We start from the raw sequence: 22,899 nt of genomic DNA, 5'->3' as shown, positions 1-22,899 counted from the left end.
TATGTCTTTCGAGTTACAACACATAGCCACATTGGATTTGGCTGTACAAAATGAATGCTACATCACAACAAACAACCCCACAGCATTTAACAGAATGTACAAACTCACTAACATGAGCATGAAGCAGGGAAATAATACAGGGAAATAATACAAATAGAATCATCCACTTAAATTTACACATTTAAAAATATAACATCAGTTATCTATAGTAAAAAAGCACACTGATGGCTCAGAGGGGGGGTTCTGGGGATTCTCTGTTCATCTGATGAGTGGCAGGCAGCAGGATGATGGGGGGACTAGACGCTGCCTTGTACAACTCCTGACTGTGAATCTGCTGAGGAGAGGGTATGGGGGTCTCTGGAGAAGCTAGGGAGAGAGAGAAGATGGAGGTTTGACATTGTTTTTCTGAGATTTTCTGAGGTTTGACATCGTGCTTCAGTAAAGACATTGTAATCAGGCGATACGAAAGAGTGGCGACATAAAGCACAGCCATGTAGGCCACATTTCATCTTAATATATTTTTTTTGTCTTGCAATAAAATTATTAAAGATGAACTCAGTAAATGATCTGTATACAGAGTACAACAACAAGAGATGAACTCAAACTGCACAGGCATATAGGGACATGAATGGGCACTTTATGCGAAAATCCCTTTCTTGTTGGAATGTAGCTTTGAAATGGCCTGGATACCACACCGAACCCCGCCCACAACATTTTAGGTCTGGAAGTTCGGTCTGGCACTGCTCCGTTGGGGAGACATTATCAGAGTTCAGAAACTGATCTGACAAATCAAATTGTCAGGGCAGGCTTTATACGATGATGGACAGATGATCAACCGTAACGTAATCAACTACGTAACGAACGCTTGGGTTGAATTTGTATTCAACAAACATGGCTGCCGCTGGAGAGCTAAAATTTTGGGATTCAAGTCTGTTTAAGAAGACATTGACAGCGAATTCCTTTTGAAAGAGGAACAGAGACACGCTATCAAGGTATTTGTCGTCCTTCCTACGGGTTCCGGTGAAAGTTTAACGTATCAGCTGGCCCTGATGGTCATACTACGTTGCTCTGACTGGTTCTAGGTACATCCAATTGAGCGAATGAGGCATTTTTTTCGTTGAAACACGCCCCATAATCACAGCCCAATGGAGCAGTATCAGAATATTCTGACTAGAATTATGAGTATGACATCGTCAGGCTAGCTTTGAAATGGATGATGCTCTGGGCTCTAAGCGCCTGGATACCATTTCAATTGTTACTGGCGCTAAATAAATACAATTTTATTAATTTAAATTGAATTGAAATGCACAATGCTAATTCAGAGAGCTAGGTCTGCGTTAGAGGCCACTGGTGTCTGTGCATATCTAAACAGTCTGTGTGGCTATCTGGTAATTCCACCTGTTTCTGAATGTCCTGCCTCGTCACTATGTCAGTTAGGAGAGAATATACGATGTAGGATCAAACATGATTTTTAAAAATACTCTAAAAGGTTTCACGAGAATGAACCATACCTACAACAGGCAACAGGGCAGGCAAGGTGCCCACCACAAAACACATAAAACAGGTTAGTCTGGTCATAACAGAAAGACAACACACAATATTCCAAGATCATTCGGTTTTAAAAGAGGTGCCCAGGCAATAATCCCAGTGGTTCCACTGATGCACCTTTCTGTCCATCCTGGACGGGCTGCACATGATCAAGGCCGAGATCCGGGTGCTAGTCCTCCACCCAACGCTGGAATGTGATCATTCAGTTAAAAAGAGATACCCAGGCAGTACTCCCACGCCACTCAAAAGCCTTCAAGCCCACTGATTCATTATCCTTTCCACCACTGTTCGCGCCACACCACTATGCTTACCAATCTGCTGTACGTGCACAGGAGCAGGGATGGTGCTGATGACCAGCGTGTGACCTGTGTGAGGATCCTGGGCAAGCTGGGGGTGGCCGGGGGGAAGCAGGTGGGGCTGCTCTGCTGTTAGACCTGAGGGTGGCATGATAGCTTGTTTCACACACAGAAGAACAACAGCATCTTCATTCTTTTAGACACACGGTATCATGGCAAAACTTTACATGATAAGGATCTATGAGTAAAATTTATCTTGGTGGTTACTGCTTAGTGGATGAAAGTTAGGCTACAGCATACAGTGTTAATAATCACATTGCAGTACACCAATGATGATTTTCCACTCTAGGGCAAATCCCTGCTCTGCAAACCTGACTGACCTCATCAGTACCTGATTCAACTAATCAAGAGCATTTTAGTGACTAATTTCAATCAGGTACGCTTGGAGCAGGGGTGGATGGAAGATGTTCAGAACAGAGAGGGGTCGTTTGAGCAGGATTTAGAGACGGCTATTCAACAATTCATCCACTTTTGTCAGAGATTACGTTCCGCTCCCACCTCCTAGCAGCATCTCCTGCAACAGGTTGTCGATCTTAGCCAGGCCGAAGAGCTTGATGAACTGAAGCTGCTCTATCATCTGCCAGGTAATGCTCTGCAGCGTGGGAAGCAGGAGGAGCAGCTCTCCGAAGCGTCCTCTCGAGTCATACTGCCGGTCGTTGATATAGTCCTCTAAGCTCATCTGGACCTGATACCTCATCGTTTTAATCTTGGACGGGTCTCGAAGGCTCTTGGCATCTGAAGTTAAAAACAAGCATGCAAATATAAAGAAGGAAAAACTGAGCTGTTTGTGTAAATGTGGACCTGCTATCAAGCGAGGAAGCACTGTGTGTGTGAATGCTGGACAAGCCGATGGGGAAAATATGTAGTTACCGGGGTCAAAGAAAACAATAGCTTTTAGGGCTGCATATTCATTGTCATCGATCTGGATATCTTGGAAGGGTAGGACTAATTCGTCCAGGACACGGTTGGCGACTCGATTGATCTCTGCCTCAGGACAGTTCCGGTGGATTACACAACCATTACCTGGGGGGGAGACACCAGCCATGAGTAAAGCATGCTCTGGGAGAAAAAAATCCTCATACATACATACAAAGGTACATACATTTCAATAGTGAATGTTTCACTGTCCATTTAAATGTACAGGATCGGTGTGATTCTTCTTTTCTTTTTTTTTTTTACCGAGAAGCAAGATGTCTTTGAAGAGCATTGACCTCTTGGCAACACCAAGCAAGAGGTGTTCTCCGGCATGAGCGCGTAGAAGACTCACCTGGAAGAACACAGTAACTCTTAGACAAATAGAATAAAATGAAAGTGTATTTCACCAAACACAAAACCCAGTCAGAGACATCTGATTGAACAGTAAAGTTTTTCCACAATAAAGAGGCAATTATAAAACTGAATCAGATGTGTTAGTAACTAGTACTGCTATTCCTTTAAAAGAAATGCATTTTATTCTTGTTTTTTTATTCATAAATCAACTGTTGGCAATATTAACAATGATGAATAGACTTACAAATAGGGTACATTAATGCACATGTAAAAGAGAAAAGGTAAAGTGATAGTCATGTTTAGGAGCAGAGTTGAGCTGGTGTGAGTTGAGGATTACGGTTAGGGTCAGGTTATGGTTTAGGCTGGTAGACTCAGTTGACACAGGCAGATACAGCTGTTGACAGAGTGTCTAAAATGGACTGTCCAAATAATATGTAATGCCGAGTTAAAGCAAGGCCCCTTTCCCATTAATGTTCACTATTTGGTTTTACAATGGCCATTACCTGGTCATCAAGTGGCAGTTCACTGAAAGCCGGAATGTATTTAGCCCACTCTACCAGAACGAGCAGCTGTTGTTTCATGGACTCGCAGACGTCCGTTATGGTGGCAGATTTCTTCTCCAAGACATCAGGAGGCGCTGTGGGGTTGACGATGTTGATCTTCAAAGAGACAGACAAAGCGCTGAAATAAACTCACTACCTCAGAGTCATACATCAGCCTCTTTCACAGCCACTTGGCTCCTTCTCGGTGAACTCACTAAGGCCTAAGTACTCGTGCGGATTATTAGAAACAGTGACAGAATTAACTAATCGTGAACATGAACAGCGACATTATAGGACTCTGTGATGAACCAGAAAACCATCAGTAATGTAAATCATAGCTGCCATCCCTCATCACGAGTATTAGGCTTTGTGAATAAATGCACTCTAAACAGCAATCAGTGCCAGCCATTAATCCTATGAACCTAATTTTACAAATTTGATTTCCTTGTCTAAAATGGAGCAAGAACATATACATGCTCATCTGAAGAGAAATGAGGGCTCTCTTTAATTGGTAAAACTATTTTATGGTAAAATTTTTGGTACCCTTTCTGATTTGCATAATTTTAATCATTGCAACCATACATTTTGTGTGTGTGTCTAACATGTCTGATTAATCTGCATGTTTGCATATGTGTGAAACTTTTTGTCTGTCTGCGTGTGTCTGCGTGTGTGTTTCTGTTACCATGTCTGTCTGTATTTTTGGATGTGTTCTTTGTAATGTTGTGTTTGAGTGTGACTTTTGGAGCCACGATGCGACATGAGGTACATGTTGTAATAGGGACTCTTTTTGTCTGTCTGCATGTGTTTGTGTGTCTGTGTTCTTTGTAATGTTGTGTTTAAATGTGACTTTGGAAGCCATGACGTGACATGAGTTACCTGTTGTGATAGGGACTCTGCTTGAGCAAGTAAGGTGATAGGGGGCAGGTCATTGGTTTCCTGTATGTTTCTTCTTGAGCTGATACGATCCCTTTCATTTTGTACCGCTGGAAAACACAGACACACACACACACACACACACAGGCATAGACACACAAACACACACACATACAGCGCACACACCCGGGTACACATACACAGACAGGAACACACATCAAGCCAAACATAAAATCTAGCTGATTAGACAGCTAATCACAGCCAAAGATGATTACTGATTAGCTGTTTCAGTTAACTGACAGTAAGCAGGCTTGTTTTCCCCCCAGGGCAGGGATGTGAATCTAATAGACTCAGAGTTTTGTGAAGGTGATATGAGCATCCCGTGCTGTCTTGTTTCCTGATGAGGAGATATTAGCTATCGGCTGATTAGCTTTACCTTTTACAAAGGCTTTTTGTACTTGTTTTCATTTCCATTTGGACGGTTACATGACCTCTCTTCACATGTTTGAAATCTCTCTCTCTGTCTCTCGCTCTCTTTCTCTTTCTCTTTCTCTGTGTAAACATGTATATCTTTTTTCTTTTTCTGAAAAAAGATTTAAAGGAGTCTTTCAACTGAAATGTCATTAGTTGTTTTCACTCTTACTTCTGAAGGCTGGGAAAATCTAACCAGAGCTGGCTGAAACCTAGGAGTGGAGGGAGCAAAGAGTAAAACTTTAACCGATCACAACCCAGAACAACATGTTCGCAGGGTGGGTGAAGGAGAAAGCACATGATCGCCCATCATAAACCGCACTGCCAAGGTTATCCTTCCAATAAACAGCACATTCCTTGTGTAATCAACGCCTTGTTTATGGCTGCTTACCATTTCAGTTGCTGAGCGCTTCTCTCCCTTTCCTTTCTCTCTCTTTCTCTCCCAGTCTCTCTCCCTCCCTCACTCTCCCTCTCTTTCTGAATAAACCACAGAGTGCCTGTAAATTCCCTCCTATGTACATATAGCACACAAACTCCTTTTTTAACTTTTTATTTTTGTATTTTGTGAGACTGTGGCTTGTGAGTGAAAATATACTGTATGAGTTAAATTTACCTTCTTTCTTCATTCCGGCCCGGAAGCATTTGTGTAGACGGCAATACCGACACTGATTTCTCTTGTCTTTATCGACAACACATTGGCGATTGAACCTACAAAGGGAGAGGGGGGAAGGAAGGAAATCCCCACCGCAGATCAGTGTATGTTTGCAAAGGCCATCGAGTTGACAGCCATGTAGTGTTCAAACCTGGGATCCCTGTACTTGAGAAGTGACACACCCTCCAGCTTATCTGAACCAGTTGAGTATGTGTGAAACTGTGCAAATGTCGTCACCTGCCTTTGTACTTATGCTTCTCTGTTTATATTAGAACATGTTTCAAATGTAGACTGTGTTGACAGCGACTTGTGTCTTGTATGGCTCTGTACAAGATTTGAGCAAATGCTTTGTGTGGTCATGGGTCTAACCTGCAGGAGTAAACATGGCTCTTGCGTATGCTCCGTCTGAAGAAGCCCTTGCAGCCATCGCAGCTGGAGGCTCCATAGTGCTTGCCAGTGGCTTTGTCCCCGCAGATGGCACAGTTGGAGGTCATGCCGTTGTCCCCTTGGCTCATGTTGGGCTCTGCCGGCATGATGTCTTTGGGGAGGGGGAGCAGACACAGAAGAACATACATGACTTCCCATGAGGCCGAGCGCCTGTCTCGAAGCGTCCACTCTAAGCCTTATCAACGCCATCCAGCCTCAGCATCCTAGCGGTTAGCCCGGTTCACTGTATCACCGTGAAAGATGCATGGACGAACCGCAGAGCGGCTTAGGTAGATGTCTATCAAACTGCACTATCTTTCAATCGGTGGTGCTAATTGGGGAGCTGAAGATTTCAATGAGGGAGTTCTGCATACGTGAACAAAGGGGTCTCCACCAAAGCCAGGCCCTCTTGTGTAATCAGAAACCGGCACCCCTCTGTTAGGGCACCGGGGCGGGAGGAATCAATCATTCTTTTGTGCATTCAAAATCATAACATTTCAACAAAAGAACTGCAACAGGGGACCTCTCCCTTTTTATGTGCAGTCTGATTGAATTCTCCTTGTTATGTAGGACAGACTTAATCAGGATTATCCGTTGTGTTTTTATCTTCAAGACAGATATTCAATGGAGACTGGAGATTCTATTGCCATTTTCCAGGCCCATGGAGAGCACCCTCTTTATGATCCAGCATAATCCATATCTTCATTTGCACTTCCATTTTTTATAAATGAGTTGCACAAATAAAACTATATTTTGCACTCCCTTGAATAATTGCATCACTGTCGGATGTAAGTCTATGCTTATTTTAATTATTTTTGTTATATTTTCTAGGTTTTTGCTGGTTGAGTGAAAATGAGAAGGTGAACCTCCAGAGATAGACAACATCATTTGAAGCAATCGTTAGGACAGAATCTTAAAACAATCAAGCACATCCTCTAGAAAGAAAGAAAGAAAGAAAGAAGGAAGGAAAGAACTGCGCACATCTACTGTACAATACATACTGCAAGTCAGAATCAATGCAAAAGGCCTGATCAACAAGATGATGTAGTGGCATCCTCTCAGGCCAAATCTTAACTTAAAAGGGCCTCACATGGACTACTCTTTATCATCAGATATTTGATCTGTGTCAAAGACCTGTGATGCTTTATCTCTACGTTCAACAAACACCCACAGCAGAACAATTGGCATACACGAGCCTTAGTTTGCATTTAAATATCTGACAGAAATAATGTGTCATGTTCAACCAAACCCTTTGAAAAACAGCCTGATTAGAAATGGCGGAACCCAGCGTTTCTCTTTGAGAGGTTCTTCATTTGTGCTGTTTTATGACTGTGCTGTATCACAGTAGATGTCAGCGTACTGCACCGTAAAGATAACGAGGCCAGAGTGAAACCACAGGCTCTGCATTTTACACAATGATTTGTGTAATCTCAATGATAAAGAAAGTATAAGGCATTTTTCCTACATCACTATGAGGAAATCCACACCTTTTACAAATTAGACTAAACTCAACTAAAAACATCCACTGTCATCTGACACAAGGGTTTTAAGGGGAGAACCACATACTTCTGTGAAAGCCTAAAGGAACCCCTGTTACATTTCGAGCAAAGTTAAATGGCAACTTTTGAATTTTAGCTAATCATTAGCTGCTTGGGCTTGATGGCAGGTAATATGGAAGAGAATTATTCAACCATTCCTGAAAAGGTCCACGTGCAAACCCCCATGGTTACAAGCCAGACTTGAAGAAGACACAATATAACAACTCTGGTCACCTCATTCAGTTCACACCACACAGAAAATCAATAACTACACGATCTACGTTGATTTTCTTAAGTTGGCAAGCCAGTAAAGTACATTCTGCTTCATGGAAATCGCAAACACCCGCCAGGTTAATACTTGCAGATCTTTAAATATCCATCAGCACTCCCTCTACATTCCCGGAATCCTAAGTCAGAATAATTGTCACTTTACATTAAGGACCAATGTCTTCACCCCCTGGCCAATAACACTGACTAATTAACCATAAGTGCTGGTTGCGGATGCAGTCCACCAGACAGGCACATGGCTGGCGTCCCTGTCTGTGTCAGTGAGCTCAAATGCCAACCACTCACCCCCTGCGTAGAGGACTTCTGCATTCTCAAACCCCAAGGTGTCGTAGGTGGGATCCAGACCCTCCGAGTAATTGGCCACCTCCATGTCCAGCAGGGATTTGGAGAGGGGTGTTGGAGGATGCTTCATACCTGCCCGACTATATCTGCAAAGCCCTCTTCCCAGACGGGGCCCTGGCGCTTGGCATGCATGAGGTAACCTGAGGTTGCACATCTAGCTATCTCTCACTGACTACTGCTGATTTGCCATCCTAGGCCAACAGGGAGGAGCTTTACCTGGACAGAGGCCGCTTACCTTGGGGCTCACGCAACTTTATCTGTGCTTATCCAAATTTATCAGAGTGATCTGAAGATAATACCCTTTTCTCATTCTGGAGCCATTAGTGAAAGATTTACTTGTGTGTCTGATTGACACAGATGAACAAGTGGTAAAACTGTATGCGGAACATTGAGTTTTACCTACCTAGCCAGAGGGGTTTTGGTTTAATGAGAACAATCATTAAGTTCACTGGCATTATCTGTGTGGTTTTCGCATTCTTAAAAAGCACAGGAGATGTCTTTAATGTTTGCATTTGTTGTATAAGTAGATACAAACCAGAATTATATTAACATTTTTCTTTTCATCGTTATCTTTAATGCCAAAGCAGATTTAGGAGCCTTTTTCCCCGAATATTTAGAACACTCACTCCAGCAACCTCGCCAACAATGAGGTTTAATAGACTGATGTATAATCAAGTGATAAAATAATTGGTATCTCTAAGCTGCAAAACTGAATTGCTATTGTATAACCATCTGTGTTAATTACACTAAGGATTTATGCAATAAACTGATAGGACGTTTTTTTCCGATAAATCATTACTGAAACTTTCTTTGGGTCATGAAGTACAATGAATGACCTTCTGTCATAGCCTTTTTATTATTATGAGGGGAATATTTCTCAGAAAGCAAGTCTCCTCCCATTGTTAAAAAAAGAAAGGGCCTTACTAGAGTAGAAAAAATAGCACTCTCACAAAACACAGGGCCATTTCATCTCACATTTAAAACACCTTGTTTTAACATACAGCATTTAAAAATAAAAAAAGGGAACCATGGTGTTTAACCTTCACTGGACACTGAGCATAATGGCCGCAGGTCAGGGCTCTGGATGAGGAAGTGTGTGGGTAGCTTAGCGTGCATCCACACCATGTTAACACAGTGCCATAAAATATGTCATGCTCTCCAGTATTGCTTTGTAGGTTAAAGGAAACAGACCCGGAAAAATCTACCACTTGACTCAGTCACTGGGCACAATAAGAAAAGCCTCTCCCAGAGGGGGTCACCCCCAGTATGTGGACATATTTCAGTGCTTTCATGAAGCGCACAGAATTTTTTTTTTGCTTTGTTTAATTTTGTTCTATTTTATTTCGTTTTTGATTGGTCATAATAAGTGGTCAGGAAACAGAACCTATATGTCAACACAGCATAGCCTATTGCTGAATAAAGCTCTGACAAACTGCCGCAGATGTAAGCCACAAATCAGTGTAAATAGGTATTTGTTGCAGTCACTGGGGCACTGATGCACTAATGTTTCTCATGACAGAATGTCCCTTCCCATAGGAGTTGGTATTGTGTAACTTCTCTACATGAGAAGAGCCCTCAAGTAATATTTTGTGAAACAAAACTCATAGCTATATCTACAGCTATTGAATAGGCCTTCAAAATCAGTGAGCAATTATAGCATACTAACATACTATACTAAAACATATAAGGAAGTAATATTATATAGAGAAAAATACTTTTTCTACTTTACTCGTCTGGCAGTGACACTATGCAAACATTGACTGAATAGTCAATTCTACCACAATCAAATGCCTTTTGACACAGTAGCCTACCTAACTTTCACTTAATTTCAGAACATTAAGAGGTCTATTGGCCCAGCAAAATCGCGCAAGGTTTAAACCATAGGTTACAGCGAAAGCGGAAGTCTACGCTTTATGATCTAACACACCTTTTGCTTTTGTAGGTTAGCATTGGAAGCTAGACAGGTGGAATACAGCGTGAACCCCTATTTTGACAACAGTACAATCACGTGTTGCAACATGAACCTGGGTCCACATTGTGAAGAGCAATGAACCGGCCAACTGCATCGAACTATCGTGTAATAAAGTTCTATGTGTGAGCCATATGTCATATTTCATAGTTTTGTTAAGTGGTCTACCTGTACCGAAACGATGTGACCTGCTTTTACATGCTATTGTCTCTTACTTCGTGAACGTGAAAGACGGACCTTACCTTTATTGCGGCCTACGTGCATGAATCCGGCAGTCTAGTAATTTAAGAATTAATTTCGATCTTCGTTCTCTGACTTATGTCCGCACTGTACAACAGATTGAGTGTCGCGAATGTAGCCTACAATTCATTCAGCCACACATTGCGGGCGTGAGGGGCCTGTCATTAGATCGATTTACTAAACAAACTGAAAGTTGGGTGGGGATGTTAAACAGTAACCAGCCTCAATAAAAAGCATCGCAGAACGTTTGTTTGTAGGTTCATATGCGCAGAAATGGTGACTATGACCATTCTTAAAATAGACTTAGAGACCACAAAAACTAACCTATTCTGTTTTTTTCAAAATCTTGTATTTGCTATAGCTCCAATTCATAACCTTGAAGACCGAGCAATTCGAGTGAGACCACATTAAATATGTTTTTATAACTAACCTATAGGAATTTTAATTGTATTCAACAGTTCACAGGTAAACTAGTCTTAATACAGTTCTTAGGCCTCGTTATTACCACACTTATTTATCCATTTTGGCGAACCAGATTGTTAACAATACACCTGTTGTAGTTCCACTTGAATACGCCAGATGGCGCGCGTGTATTGATTTTTAGAAACCTATTGGTCCTCTCAAAACTGACCCAAATACAATCTCAATTTACTTATATATTTAACTTGAAAAATATAATTACATTTCTTATTAAATATATCAAGCGTTGTTTCCCCCAAAAAAACTGGACTCGTGTAGACCCTGTTTGTAATAGGAATGACAAGGGAAGGCAACTCATGAGCTAATGGAATTTTGCAATAAAATCCTAATCTAAATGAATCATGTTTAAAGCTTTAATCTTTGCTCAAATTATGATAACGTTCAGGATGTTTGACATGGTCGTTTAACTGTATTCACAGGACTTAGGCCTGCACTCTGTTTGGTTAAGAAATATAACACAAACTATGACTATAAATGACAAATCCCATGCCCCACAGAAGTCAAAAGGTCAACTGCAACTGAGAAAGTGATCTCTAGAGAATACTGAGATGTTTGAGGAGGGAAGAGCCAGATATACTTTTAGTGAGATGAGAGAATACTAGGCCCTTAACAGTTTCATATACATTCATATTCATCTGAGGCAACCTACAATATTTCAGAGATTTTTATATATTTTTTTATCAGTATGTGTAATTTTATCAGTTTGTGTTGGACAAAACAAGGTAGGTATCCAACTTGTTCCTAGCACCTAGCGCTGCCTGTTCTGTTGCTGAAATACCTCACATTACACAATAGGCCTAGGCAACGATACTTCCCAATGGCAGAATCAGAAGCCAGCTTGTACTGTTAATCACCTGTCATAGATAAAAGCAAAAATATAGATAGATGGATAGATAGATGACTTCAACTGTCATTAATCGGATGTCCTGTAGTTTCTGTTCCCAGTATTCTGTAGAGTAAAATGTAGGAGAGTTTTTCTGCTCTCTCCCTTTTATACTCCAGTACAGCAGATTGCAGTACGCCTTACTTCACTTGTCTTGGAACCTTTAATAAATTCCCTGAATCAATTTTAACATGAATACACCACAGTCAGTCGTTGAGGCTTATTCAAAAGAGCAGATATGCCATTGTTGATCTGGTCTAGCCTACTAGAATGCAATAAACACGGTTGTTTAGTATTTGTAAGCCATGCAATTTGGCTTCGCTCGAATTTGACAATCCAATCACACAACTAGTGAAACTGTAGAGTGAAAATAGGCTAAAGGAAAAGGCACAGACGGTGTGCTGGGCTAAGTGGTAAACCTTTCCATTCTGCACGGTGGAAAACCATTGCATGAAGTGTGACATATCAAGTTACTGCCACAATGTGTAAGGATAGGTAAAAATGAATGTGATAAGTTCCAATCTCACCTTTGACAACAGTACAGGATCAGCTGTTGAGTATCTAAAAGCTGTACAGCTTCCATGTCAATCTCTGCTGGAAGATGCTGGAGCCAGATATCAAAGAGAAAGTAGAGGACGCTTCTGCAGATGATGATTATGCCCAATACAGTCGATTGGGTGTGGGATATTTCAGCATGATCTTTCACCGAAGGACACCAGGCCATTTTCACTTCCTGGCATCTCTTTCCTACATGATTTGTTGGGCCGAATGATTCCACCTCAGATCTGAAGGTCACCACTTCTACAGCCATGAAGACAGAGCTGGCCTGGGTACTGCTCTGATTGTAACTATGGATACCAGACAACACTGCATAGCCAGTTATCAGTAGCGCTGTTGGATTACTGTAAGAACGTCATGATGACAGGGACGAGAATCCACATTCACTGAATAAACCGAGAAAGTAAAGAAAATGAAAGACCCACCTAATCATGTATAATAGCAGTATATAAATATAGATTCAACCATATAATTAGATACTTCTTTGGTGTGTTTTAGGGAATATATTTGTTTGTTATCTGTAATTGTGACCAGTGCATGAATGCAAGACCCATTTGCAAATTCAAATAAAGTTCTGAAACAGTCTCCCACTCCCAACTGTTCACAACGAGGATGTTAAGCAGATACGACGTACCCAGTTAGCAAGCCCCAGAAAATGTATGTATCAGTATTTTTTTAACTATTTTATTCAAAGATATAAAAAATATCCAAGTTTTTCGACTTTTTGAAAAGAAACACTCAAATCACGTATACAAAAGTCAAGTGTCTTCCATTCTCATTCTCATACTCACTCACACACACACACACACACACACACAGAACATTGCCAGATGTCCTTCAGTGGCTGTTCCTCCTTTAGCATAGACACGTCTTCAGTCTCACCGGATCTCTCCCATGTACAGTCGTTTGTCACTGGAGCCCGACACAACAATAGGCTCCTCAGGGTGGAAGCTGACCTCATTGACTGACCCCGCGTGACCCGGAAGTTTATAGAGAATCCTGCGAGATGTGGTGTCCCAGACGTACACGAACCGGTCAGCGGAACCAGCAGCGATCTTACTGCCATCCGGGGACCAGGAGCACCGCAAAAGGTTCTTTTCAAAGTTGTGAGTGCTCCCCTGGAATACCTTCACACACCTATAACAATAGTACCAGTGAACTTTACTTATGACTCCATGATCATTGAGAAAATGTTAAATTGCTCCAAAGTACAGACTTTCGAAAGGTAACATAATGTTATAAATAAGACAATGCAATACTATAAGGCAACAGAACAGAATTATGAAGTGCTATATTTAAAGCAAATGTTTTCAGATTTCTATTAACAACAAGCGACTGCGGTGTACTTACCTCTCCTTCGGAGCGAATGGCCGGACGTCCCACACCCGCAGCGAGTTGTCCATGGAGTTCGATAGCAGGTAGGATCCCTCTGCGCTCAGACTGAGCCCTGTAACGGAGTCCCCGTGACCCTGCATGTTGTAGATTGACTTATTCTGTCTCAAGTCCCATACCTTGATGTCATTATCAATGCCTCCAGACATTATCTGATCGCTGGTGTCGTTGAAGGTGACGCTGAGCACCTGGTAAGTGTTCTGAAAAGTGTGAACAGATGCCTTCTTCCGGATGTCCCATAGTTGGACAGAGCCGTCGTCGCTGCCTGTGCAGACCAGCTGAGGACCACGGCGTGCGGGGTGACAAGAGTTCACGATGGAGGTATGGCCTTTCAGGCGCTTCACACGCTCGCCCGTCTCTGCGTCCCAGATACACACCGTCTTATCCGTGCTGGCTGAGAACAGCAGGCTCCCGTCGGTGTTGTACTGCAGCTCCGTGACTGCTCCGCTGTGTCCCTTTAGCGTTGCGTAGTTCTCACATTCCCCGTACACGTTCCACATCAATATGAGACGGTCATAGCCAGATGAGGCTAGCGTGGCTCCATTGGGGTGGAATTTACAGCAGTACACCTCGCCCCCATGCCCCGAGAGTAGTACGATCGGAGCCTGGAGGCTGGAACAGCGCGGGGGTCCCGTAGGCATGAGTTGTTGGGACTGCGCCGTGGCTACAAGCTCGTCCCGCGGCCTTTTCAACGGGGCTTGGACCAATGCCATCTCGGCAGCACGTTTCTTGGGTTCAATCATCACTGCACAAGTAGACGAACAGTTTTACGTCGTTTGTCTGCAGTTAGGATGACGTCAAGTGATCAAACCAACACTTTCACGTACATACAACGACACTACCATTCATTTACCAACTCATACCTAGTCTTTCCGGTTCAACTCAAGAACTTCCGGTTGTTCGTTTATTTTTATTTCTAGAATTGCATTTGTTGTGAGATTAAAAGAAGATAAACACGTTCGAGTATTTCGGGAGGTCGCTGTGAATTTGTGTCTTTTTTCCCTTGGGCCTTGGGAAACAGAACTGGTAAAATAAAATCCATACATCATAACACTGCTGCACACTCCATTGCAGTAGGTGGCGAAATGTACAATGTGTCTAAAGTTTTTGCTCGTTCGTTGAAGAAGTAACACTGCATTATATGATGAATATAAATTATATATTTAGACAGAGAGATTGATAGAACGAAAGATAGATAGAAAATGTTACCTTCCCTCCAGGTGTTTTAAGAGCAATCAATTCTTTACTTAAGAATATAACTTAATTTAACTTTTGTCAAATTCAGAGTCTTCTAGCTGTCCGTTCTGTGTGTGCATAAAAAACCCTGCTGTTCATACACAGTCCTGAATCTACAACTGGCAAAGTAATGTAGTAGCTCGGACACATCCATTCAGTTTCGGCCAATCAACTCGTTGCTTCTGTAGCACGGACAGGAAGGGTGTAATTTGATTGGCTGTTGAGCTCAAATATCAACAACTTTATGCCAGAATCATGTACTTTGTTTGAGGTAGTTATGTGATTAGAGTTAATATGATTGTTATTTTTGTCAGCTGCAGTTCACTTGGTTATTGTGTCATAGACACCATCATGCAAATATTTAGATTTGACAGCATTGTAAGGAATTGCTACATTATGTAGATTGAACCAATATTTGAAGGTTTTGCATAGTTACATTTGCATAGTGACATTGACTAAGTTGCCAAGGAATCCAAATATGGCTTTTCTCTTGGTCTTAATAAGGTATTTGGGAATTCATATCATGGGGTTAAAGAAAAAGAAGCTCATTGATTGCATATGAAGACATCATAATGTGAATTTGCCTGCAAATGTGTTTAATTTAAATTCATTTAACAGATGTAAAATATTGAAGCATGCAGGGGTAGCCACTACAGCACTTCTGTGAGCTGATGTGAATGATGAGGCTGTAAGTCGTTCACCTATAATGCTTTGCATAAATGGTTAATGTGTGATTATCGTTCTGGATTAATGTATTTCTGCCCCCCATCTGTGTCTCATATTAGTGATTACCTGTTCTCATTTAAGCCTGTGTGGTGTTGATTGAATGCCTTAGTTTAAGCCCCGCTTATGTTAGTGTATCTGTCTACCATCATTGGGTGTGCTCAGCTGTATGAGATATCCCTTGTGTTCACTGCATTATGTATCTGTTTAGTGGCAAATTAATTATATGCCTGGAATCATACAGAGTATGGGCAACAGGACCTTACCATTTTACCAGAGATTATCGTGTCTACCTTCGTGCCTCTAGGCCAGCTTGCCATATTGGTGACAGAGGGATGGTGCCCCCTGGAGGAACAGAAAGAGAGATTCTAAACCTATACTGACTCACTGAATATATCCACTGTTGCATAGAAGGCCTGCCCTTGCAGAAAGATGGCTCTGATGACGATCTCCTGGCCAGCCCTGTTGGTTGCATTGTGTGGTCTCAAAGGGGCCTGCGATGGACTTCCGTAAGGTGCCCGCAGGAAGAGGGCACACGTCACCCCGCTACTCATTGAGTTCCACTGGCTGCGGGTAGCTGCTCGCATTAAGTTCAAGTCACTTATGCTTGCCGACAGAGTGATTTCTGGTTCTGCTCCCACCTACCTTAATGCTCTTGTAAGGGCAATTGTTACACCCAGGATGCTGCACTCGTCTAGTTAGTGTCGTTTGGCCCTGCCTTCTGTGCAACCTAGACAATCCAGACTATTGTCATTAGTTGTTCCACGTTGGTGGAACGAACTGCCTAGCACCACCAGAGCAGGGACGTCCCTCTCTACCTTTAAGAAGCTTTTGAAGACCCAACTCTTCAGAGAGCACCTCCCCTCCTATCTGGCACTTCAACTAGTGCTTAACTTGCACTTACAGCAGTTACATTCCTGCACTTCTTTTTCTTTTATATTTTGTCTTTCTATTTCTTATGTAAAGTAATATTTATTGTTACACTAGGTCTCTATTGCTCGTGGCTTGACTGTTCTCTCCCTTGTACGTCGCTTTGAACAAAAGCGTCTGCTAAATTACTAAATGTAAGACCATTGCTACTGCCGACTTGAACACACCCACTGACCTTCTGAGACCTGGAGAAGGCCAGTGATGGACCTGCAGACAGAGGGACCATTACACCACCGACTGACAGCCAGAGGTCTCTGCTTCGGGGCAGCCGGTCAGAGGACTAGTGATGCCCAGGGATCTCCTGTATCACTGTCACTCACTAGAGGGCGCCGCAGCACTGCCATGACACTATTGTCATGTTATACACAGTTTGTGGTAGAATGAGTATTTAACATCAAGCTCCTAATTGGAATTTAGTTTCCACCTCATCAGTCTGACAGTGCTAAAATGACAAAACAGTTGCTATAGCCATGCTATAATTGCTCAGAGCTAACACCCATCAGCGGAGATTTGTGTGCATGTTCACATATTCACTCTGCAAAGGGGTGAGGCGTGACCCCAAATTAGCACAGAGGCTGACAGATTGAAATGCTGTTCCTGAGGTGGCAGTATCCCTTCTAAGAGAGCCTTCACGCCCCAGCTGTGCTCCTAACCCAGAGAAGACATGTGTGTGTGGACAGAGCTTTGAGACCTGAGTTGCTCTCATTCACCGTGTTCAGTTAGCATCAATCTTACCTGCATTATGTCCACCTCCATCGACTAGACTAAAAACATGCATACATGCTTGAGAGGAGGCTAACATCCATAAGTGCTAGTATCAGTCAGGTTTACCCCCTGCACCCCTCTGCGACATTGCCAACTGTTAAGGCTGACTTGGTGTGAGATACAGTATCACAGGAGAGTCATCAGATGGTATTTAGTATTTAGACCTTTGACCCCGCACCTCCACACAGGAGTAAAGGCTGTTTATGTGCAGCAGGGCTTCTTCCTGAAGTGGCAGATTTTGAGCCGACATGAGTGTGGGCGTGCAGGGCAAATGCTCCACCACTGCTGCAACTGTGCTTAAAGGTTGTGAATATGGGATCTCAAACACCAGATTACACTCACACACACACACACACACACACACACACACACACACACACACACACGCACGCACTCCCAGTGGTGTAGACAGGCCCGTATTAAGACTTCATGGTGCCCCTGGGCAACAGTGACTCTGATGCCCACCTACCCCCACCCCGCAGAACACAAACCATACCTATCCACAGGGGTGTTTTAGTCCTTGAGTAGAAAAATACTTTCTTACTTTACTAAAGTATTACTTCTGAGTATCTGTACTTTACTTGATAGTTTTTTTATACATTAAGTACTTTATTTTCTCGCTTATATCACAGCTTACTTGCGAAAGTAATTAATGCATATGCTGTAAATTATGTTTAATGTGAACTTATATTATTAGAAATCATAATACTTGGGTGCCCTGCTTGCACAGACACAACGCAGGAGGCACCACACAGACAAACTGAGACACATAGTGGGACGTTAACTAAAGCGATTTTTTTGGGTCACTGTTGTCCCAAATGTATGTACTGTATAATTGCAATTACATGTTTTATTATTATTATTATTTGTTTATGTACATGTAATTTGTATGCCCTCAACTGACAGCCAATAATATAGGTAAATGTGATCACGTGACTGTTGTCTATATAAACGTGATGTATGCGTGAATAAATTCTCTTCCTTGGATTCCTTGATGGGATCAAGTTCATATAGTAGTGTGTCTGTGCAGTTTTATATATCCGTTTACTTTCTTTATAACTATTTCATTACTGGGTAATGCACGAGTCTCAGTGAGGGCAGATTCTGTTAACATTATTATTATCATTACTATTTATTTAAAAAAATATATATATATTTTTAATTTTTATTTTTTTACATCGGTTGCTTGGGATCCCTGGGCAGTTGCCCAGTTGCCCATATGGTTAATCCGGCCGTGTCAACTAGGCCTCCCTGATGTGCGATCGCAGATTTGACTCTGTTGGCAAAAGTAACTGCATCCTTCCCTTCCTACCAGAAAGAGAACAGATGTGAACAAATGCCTCCTTTACAACTGGCATGAACAGAGACTTCAACAGGATTCAGTAATCAGAAATCAATAATTAGTTAGTAATTCAAGAACAATATTAGAAGGAGCCAACCAACGCAGTAAGCAAACATAAAGCAGAGAAGGCTGTATTCTTGCATTAGCCATTTTCGCTCAGACTCTGAAGGAAGTTTACCTGCTGCGAGGTAACAGTCTGACCAGAGTAGTCCCAATCGCCAACCAGCCTATCCCAATAGAAGCCAGGGTTATTCTGTGAGAAAGATGCACCAATAACACCTCAGTGGGTCTCATCCGTCTAATCATCTGGATCAACATGCATTCTTACAACCGCTTAATGTTTTCTTCTCTCAAGAGCACTATGATAGGACACTGGAGCAGATAAATGCTGTGCCTGATCTGCTTCTACATTCTTTCTGAAGTTTGCTGTACAGTAAACTGGATTGTTGGCTGGTTTTAGGGTAGACATCCTTGTTGGGTTCTGTGTACACAAGTGAACAAACACACAGGTGGGGACCAAGAAAGATTCTCAGAGGTCATGAAACTGTCAAATGACTAAAACCTTATCTTTACGATGACATACCTTATCTCCCTGCTATTAGCTACACCCTTCCTTAATACCTAAACTCCAGTGGCACTCAGGATTTGAGTTTCAGCCACTTTTTTACTGGAGATTATTCACTGATCATCTTTGTGACGGCTTTGTCACATAATATGGGCTGTGTTGAGTCCACTCTAGATGCTCCACATCACTGTAGTCTTTATGTTCTCCAGCGTCACTGCTAAGGACACATGACCAGAAACAGATGGTGACTGTCCACTTCAAGGCCAACTCAATTTAACAGCCTAAGGGTTCGAATACACATAAGCATTTTTTTTTTAAACGGGACGCTCGAAAATGCATTGCGTGAAAGCGCGCCATACCATAGGAATCAATGCATTTTCGAGCGTCCCATTTAAAAAAAAAACGCTTATGTGTATTCGAACCGTAATGGAGCTGCTCACACGTGGCTATACCTTTGTTACCGTTACCCATGCTAATTCTGGGATCAAACTCCTAAATAAAGCTGCTCTGCAAACCAATTGGCATGTGTTATAATTCAGCTCATACATACCTGAGAGGTGCCAGGACGCAGTAGCGAATCATCACCCCGAGGCCCCAGATGATGGTGACGCGAGCGCTGATGTAGTGTAAGTTGTTGTTGGTGCGGGTCAGGAGGTTCCAGGTGGCCAGCTCCTCGGAGGTGAAGCGATGCGTCACCTCGTCCTCCACTATGGTCTCGATGCCCTTCCTGCAGAAGTAGGAAGCGTCGCCCACGCTAAACTCCCCGCCAGCCAGAGGCTTGGGACGACCGCCGCGCAGCTCCTCAATCTCCTCCTCCATGGAACCATCTTCCTTGTCGATGAGTCCTGAAAGGTCAGAAGCAAATATGGACAGAGAAAACTTCACTTGGTTAATGTTATTTGATTTTAAATATAGATTTGGCCAGTAAATCAGTACATTAAAAAAGAGTTCAGAGTTCATTACATAGTTCAGATTATATAATTAATCTCACTGTGCAACAACATTTCCTTAAATCTGTTAGATTATTCAGTATGAACGCTGTAAAGTGGGCTGAACCAGATTTGGAGTAAAGATCAGTGTCTCATCCAGTAGTTGCTCAATCTATGTTCATTAGTACACTAGGCTATTTGCCCACCAGACGATTCACTAGGGTAGGGGTTTTCAACTTGTTTTGTCCCAGGGACCACCATTCTGACAAGAAAGTAATTTGCGGCCCACTGATGTGCCTGCACACTTAAGGGCCCTGCACAGATATTCTGCACTTAAATATGTGAAACTATCAGGGTACATCGCTAGCTACCACCACGCCCCCTCCCCCTGCACAGGTATTCTGCCAATAACACTTAAATATGTGCAGTTATAAGGATATATCACTAACCGCCATCACCACACCCCCTGCCCCCGTGCACATACTCTGCGTAATCTGGAAATGTGTTGAAATATCGCAGCAAATGTATACTAATGTATATGGCGTTTCTGTTATGTCTACGAATGGACGCATATATATCGAAAACCTGGGCTGAACCATGTCTAAATACCCACCAAACCATGAGTTCAGTAGGATGTTCATTAATCTGTGGCTGGCAGTCAGGCTTCTTACCATTGGAGAGTTGAGTTTGGAGTGTAGGCCGATCCCTCCGTCCCCTCTGGATCCTTAGCGTGGCCCATTGCCGTTACAACAATTTTATTTTGGGGTGACCTTTTACACAGTGGTTTGGCCTTGCACTCAACAAGTGTGCAACATGTAGGCTATCATGCCCAGCCAGCCACATGCTTTGAGTACTACAGTGAGTAATTTCCAGTGTCTGCAAGGCAAATAATGCAGCTAGGCAAATAATGGGCACAAAATTAGAGTAAAGATGAAAACAAGACTGACTTTGGTTCCATACACTGATGAGAAAGTAAGCAATATGTGGCATAGGTGTCTCATTATTTACAGACTGGGTCTTTCAGCAGCAGGCATGCTGAGTCACAACAACAAAATTACCTCCAGAGTCTTCACCAAGACCTTAATGTAAATCTCTGTGACACCCAGTGAGGCTCCACACATGGGTGGTAACATGATCAGGCCGACCACGACGGAGAACCACAGCTGGATGAGCAGGCGTGCAATATCCCAAGCATCCTCCATCTCTGATAAATCTGGTCAGCCTGTGCTGTGGTGGGCTGGAATCAAGTCACCTGCTAGACAACAAAGTTATTAACGTCACATTCATCTCGTGTCATGCAAAAGCTCGACATTCAGAAGTACAACTTAACTGAGGACAGCAACTTCCCGTATTACGAAACAGTGTTCCCAACGTGAAACCGAGTGGAAGACCTGCTTTGGAATATTGTGCCATATTGGAAAATGACTGCTTATTGCCATAGACGTAGATTACGGGGGGGACGGGGGGGACATGTCCCCACCACTATTCAGAATTTGAATTTTGTCCCCACCAATTTTAAAAATGTGTAAGCCAATTGCGAACGAAATGCGTATGATCCACTCCGATCAATTTGCAAACATTTCTCAATTACGGTGACAGTTATTCATAATTATGAGCTATCACTTGCCCCAATAACCATTTTAACAATAGTCAGTCTTGACAACAGCAAATAATTAATTTAGCCTCATTTGCCTTTTGCTGAATGAAACGAGTCTCGTTTTTATTAAGTAATATTGCCATCGAAAAATCGCAAGGATGTCTGGGTTATTTTGTTGTCAAAGATTCTATAGCACCCACACATGGTGCGATTGTTTCCCACCCTGTGTTGTGTTGCATTGCGTGTTGAGTTAGCGGTAGGCTACCCCATGCCCTTCAAACACAAAAGTGGCTGTAGGAAGCGGCATGAACGCAACGAGCAGGATGAAAGGGTGGCAAAACTGCCAAAATTATCTTCATTTGGATTTGTGGCGAAGAGTGTTCAGGAGAACGCTACGTCTCTGACCCCCAGCCCAACGGCAATGAGGCCCACCAGGGTAGGCTAAGCACATAGCGTTTACTGTCTGGTATGCTGTCTGATATACTGTCAACTCCTATAGTTCACGTCCTGCTTTTCAAGCAGCGATCTCTCAGCAGTCATGAGCGCAACAATTAGCAAAAGCTCAGATTGTGGATAACCACTTGGTTACAGCATTTGGCGAGGTGTGCACGGCTCTGCTACTGTTTCTTACCTTAGAATGCCATTATAAACGTCATGCATGTTACGTTTTATAATGCGCCTAATGCTACTTCAAATTTATTTTTTCGCTTCAATGTCGTTAAAAGAATAAGTTACTTTGCGCATAGGCCTACGTAATATTGTTGGAGGAAGTTTGTTTTGTTGCAGCAGACGAGGTGCTGTCGAGCGGCTGTTCCCAGAAATCCATGTAAATGTTTGTAATTCACAATAATGTTTGATAACCCCCTGAAGAAGTTGTATTAATGTTTTCCCATGTGTTGTCTATCTGCTCATTATACACTGTTTCTCCCAAATCAGTTTGATCGATGAAATACTGTGTTCATTGGTGTTTTCATGATAACATATT

General features: G+C 42.5%; 2 protein-coding genes across 2 annotated transcripts; both read right to left on the bottom strand.

The window, feature by feature from the left end:
* Positions 1-229: 229 nt before the first annotated feature.
* hnf4g (hepatocyte nuclear factor 4, gamma) lies at positions 230-8,459 on the bottom strand (the record flags this gene model as incomplete). Its single annotated transcript, XM_080855176.1, has 10 exons — positions 230-366; positions 1,860-1,982; positions 2,403-2,639; positions 2,775-2,927; positions 3,084-3,171; positions 3,677-3,832; positions 4,592-4,698; positions 5,673-5,767; positions 6,081-6,249; positions 8,249-8,459. The coding sequence occupies 10 exons, from the start codon at positions 8,457-8,459 to the stop codon at positions 230-232; spliced, it is 1,476 nt and encodes a 491-aa protein (XP_080711302.1).
* A 4,806-nt stretch (positions 8,460-13,265) lies between these two features.
* Positions 13,266-14,665, bottom strand: LOC308378005 (U5 small nuclear ribonucleoprotein 40 kDa protein-like). The gene is made up of 2 exons (XM_080854800.1): positions 13,786-14,665; positions 13,266-13,572 (listed from the first exon to the last, which is right to left on the bottom strand). The coding sequence occupies exons 1-2, from the start codon at positions 14,568-14,570 to the stop codon at positions 13,314-13,316; spliced, it is 1,044 nt and encodes a 347-aa protein (XP_080710926.1). The 5' UTR covers positions 14,571-14,665; the 3' UTR covers positions 13,266-13,313.
* Positions 14,666-22,899: the final 8,234 nt, after the last annotated feature.

This window comes from Sprattus sprattus (genome assembly GCF_963457725.1).
Source record: "Sprattus sprattus genome assembly, chromosome: 17".
In the NCBI taxonomy this organism is placed as follows: Eukaryota; Metazoa; Chordata; class Actinopteri; order Clupeiformes; family Clupeidae; genus Sprattus; species Sprattus sprattus.
The sequence above is the reverse complement of the archived record's forward strand: the minus strand, read 5'-3'. Positions and strand labels throughout refer to the sequence as shown.

Bases quoted from the DNA above. Each gene is read 5' to 3' on its own strand.
- LOC308378005 (XM_080854800.1), bottom strand. From the start codon at position 14,570: ATGATTGAACCCAAGAAACGTGCTGCCGAGATGGCATTGGTCCAAGCC. The intron at 13,573-13,785 runs GTAAGTACACCG...CTATTGTTATAG, and splicing joins CCATTCGCTCCGAAGGAGAG to GTGTGTGAAGGTATTCCAGG.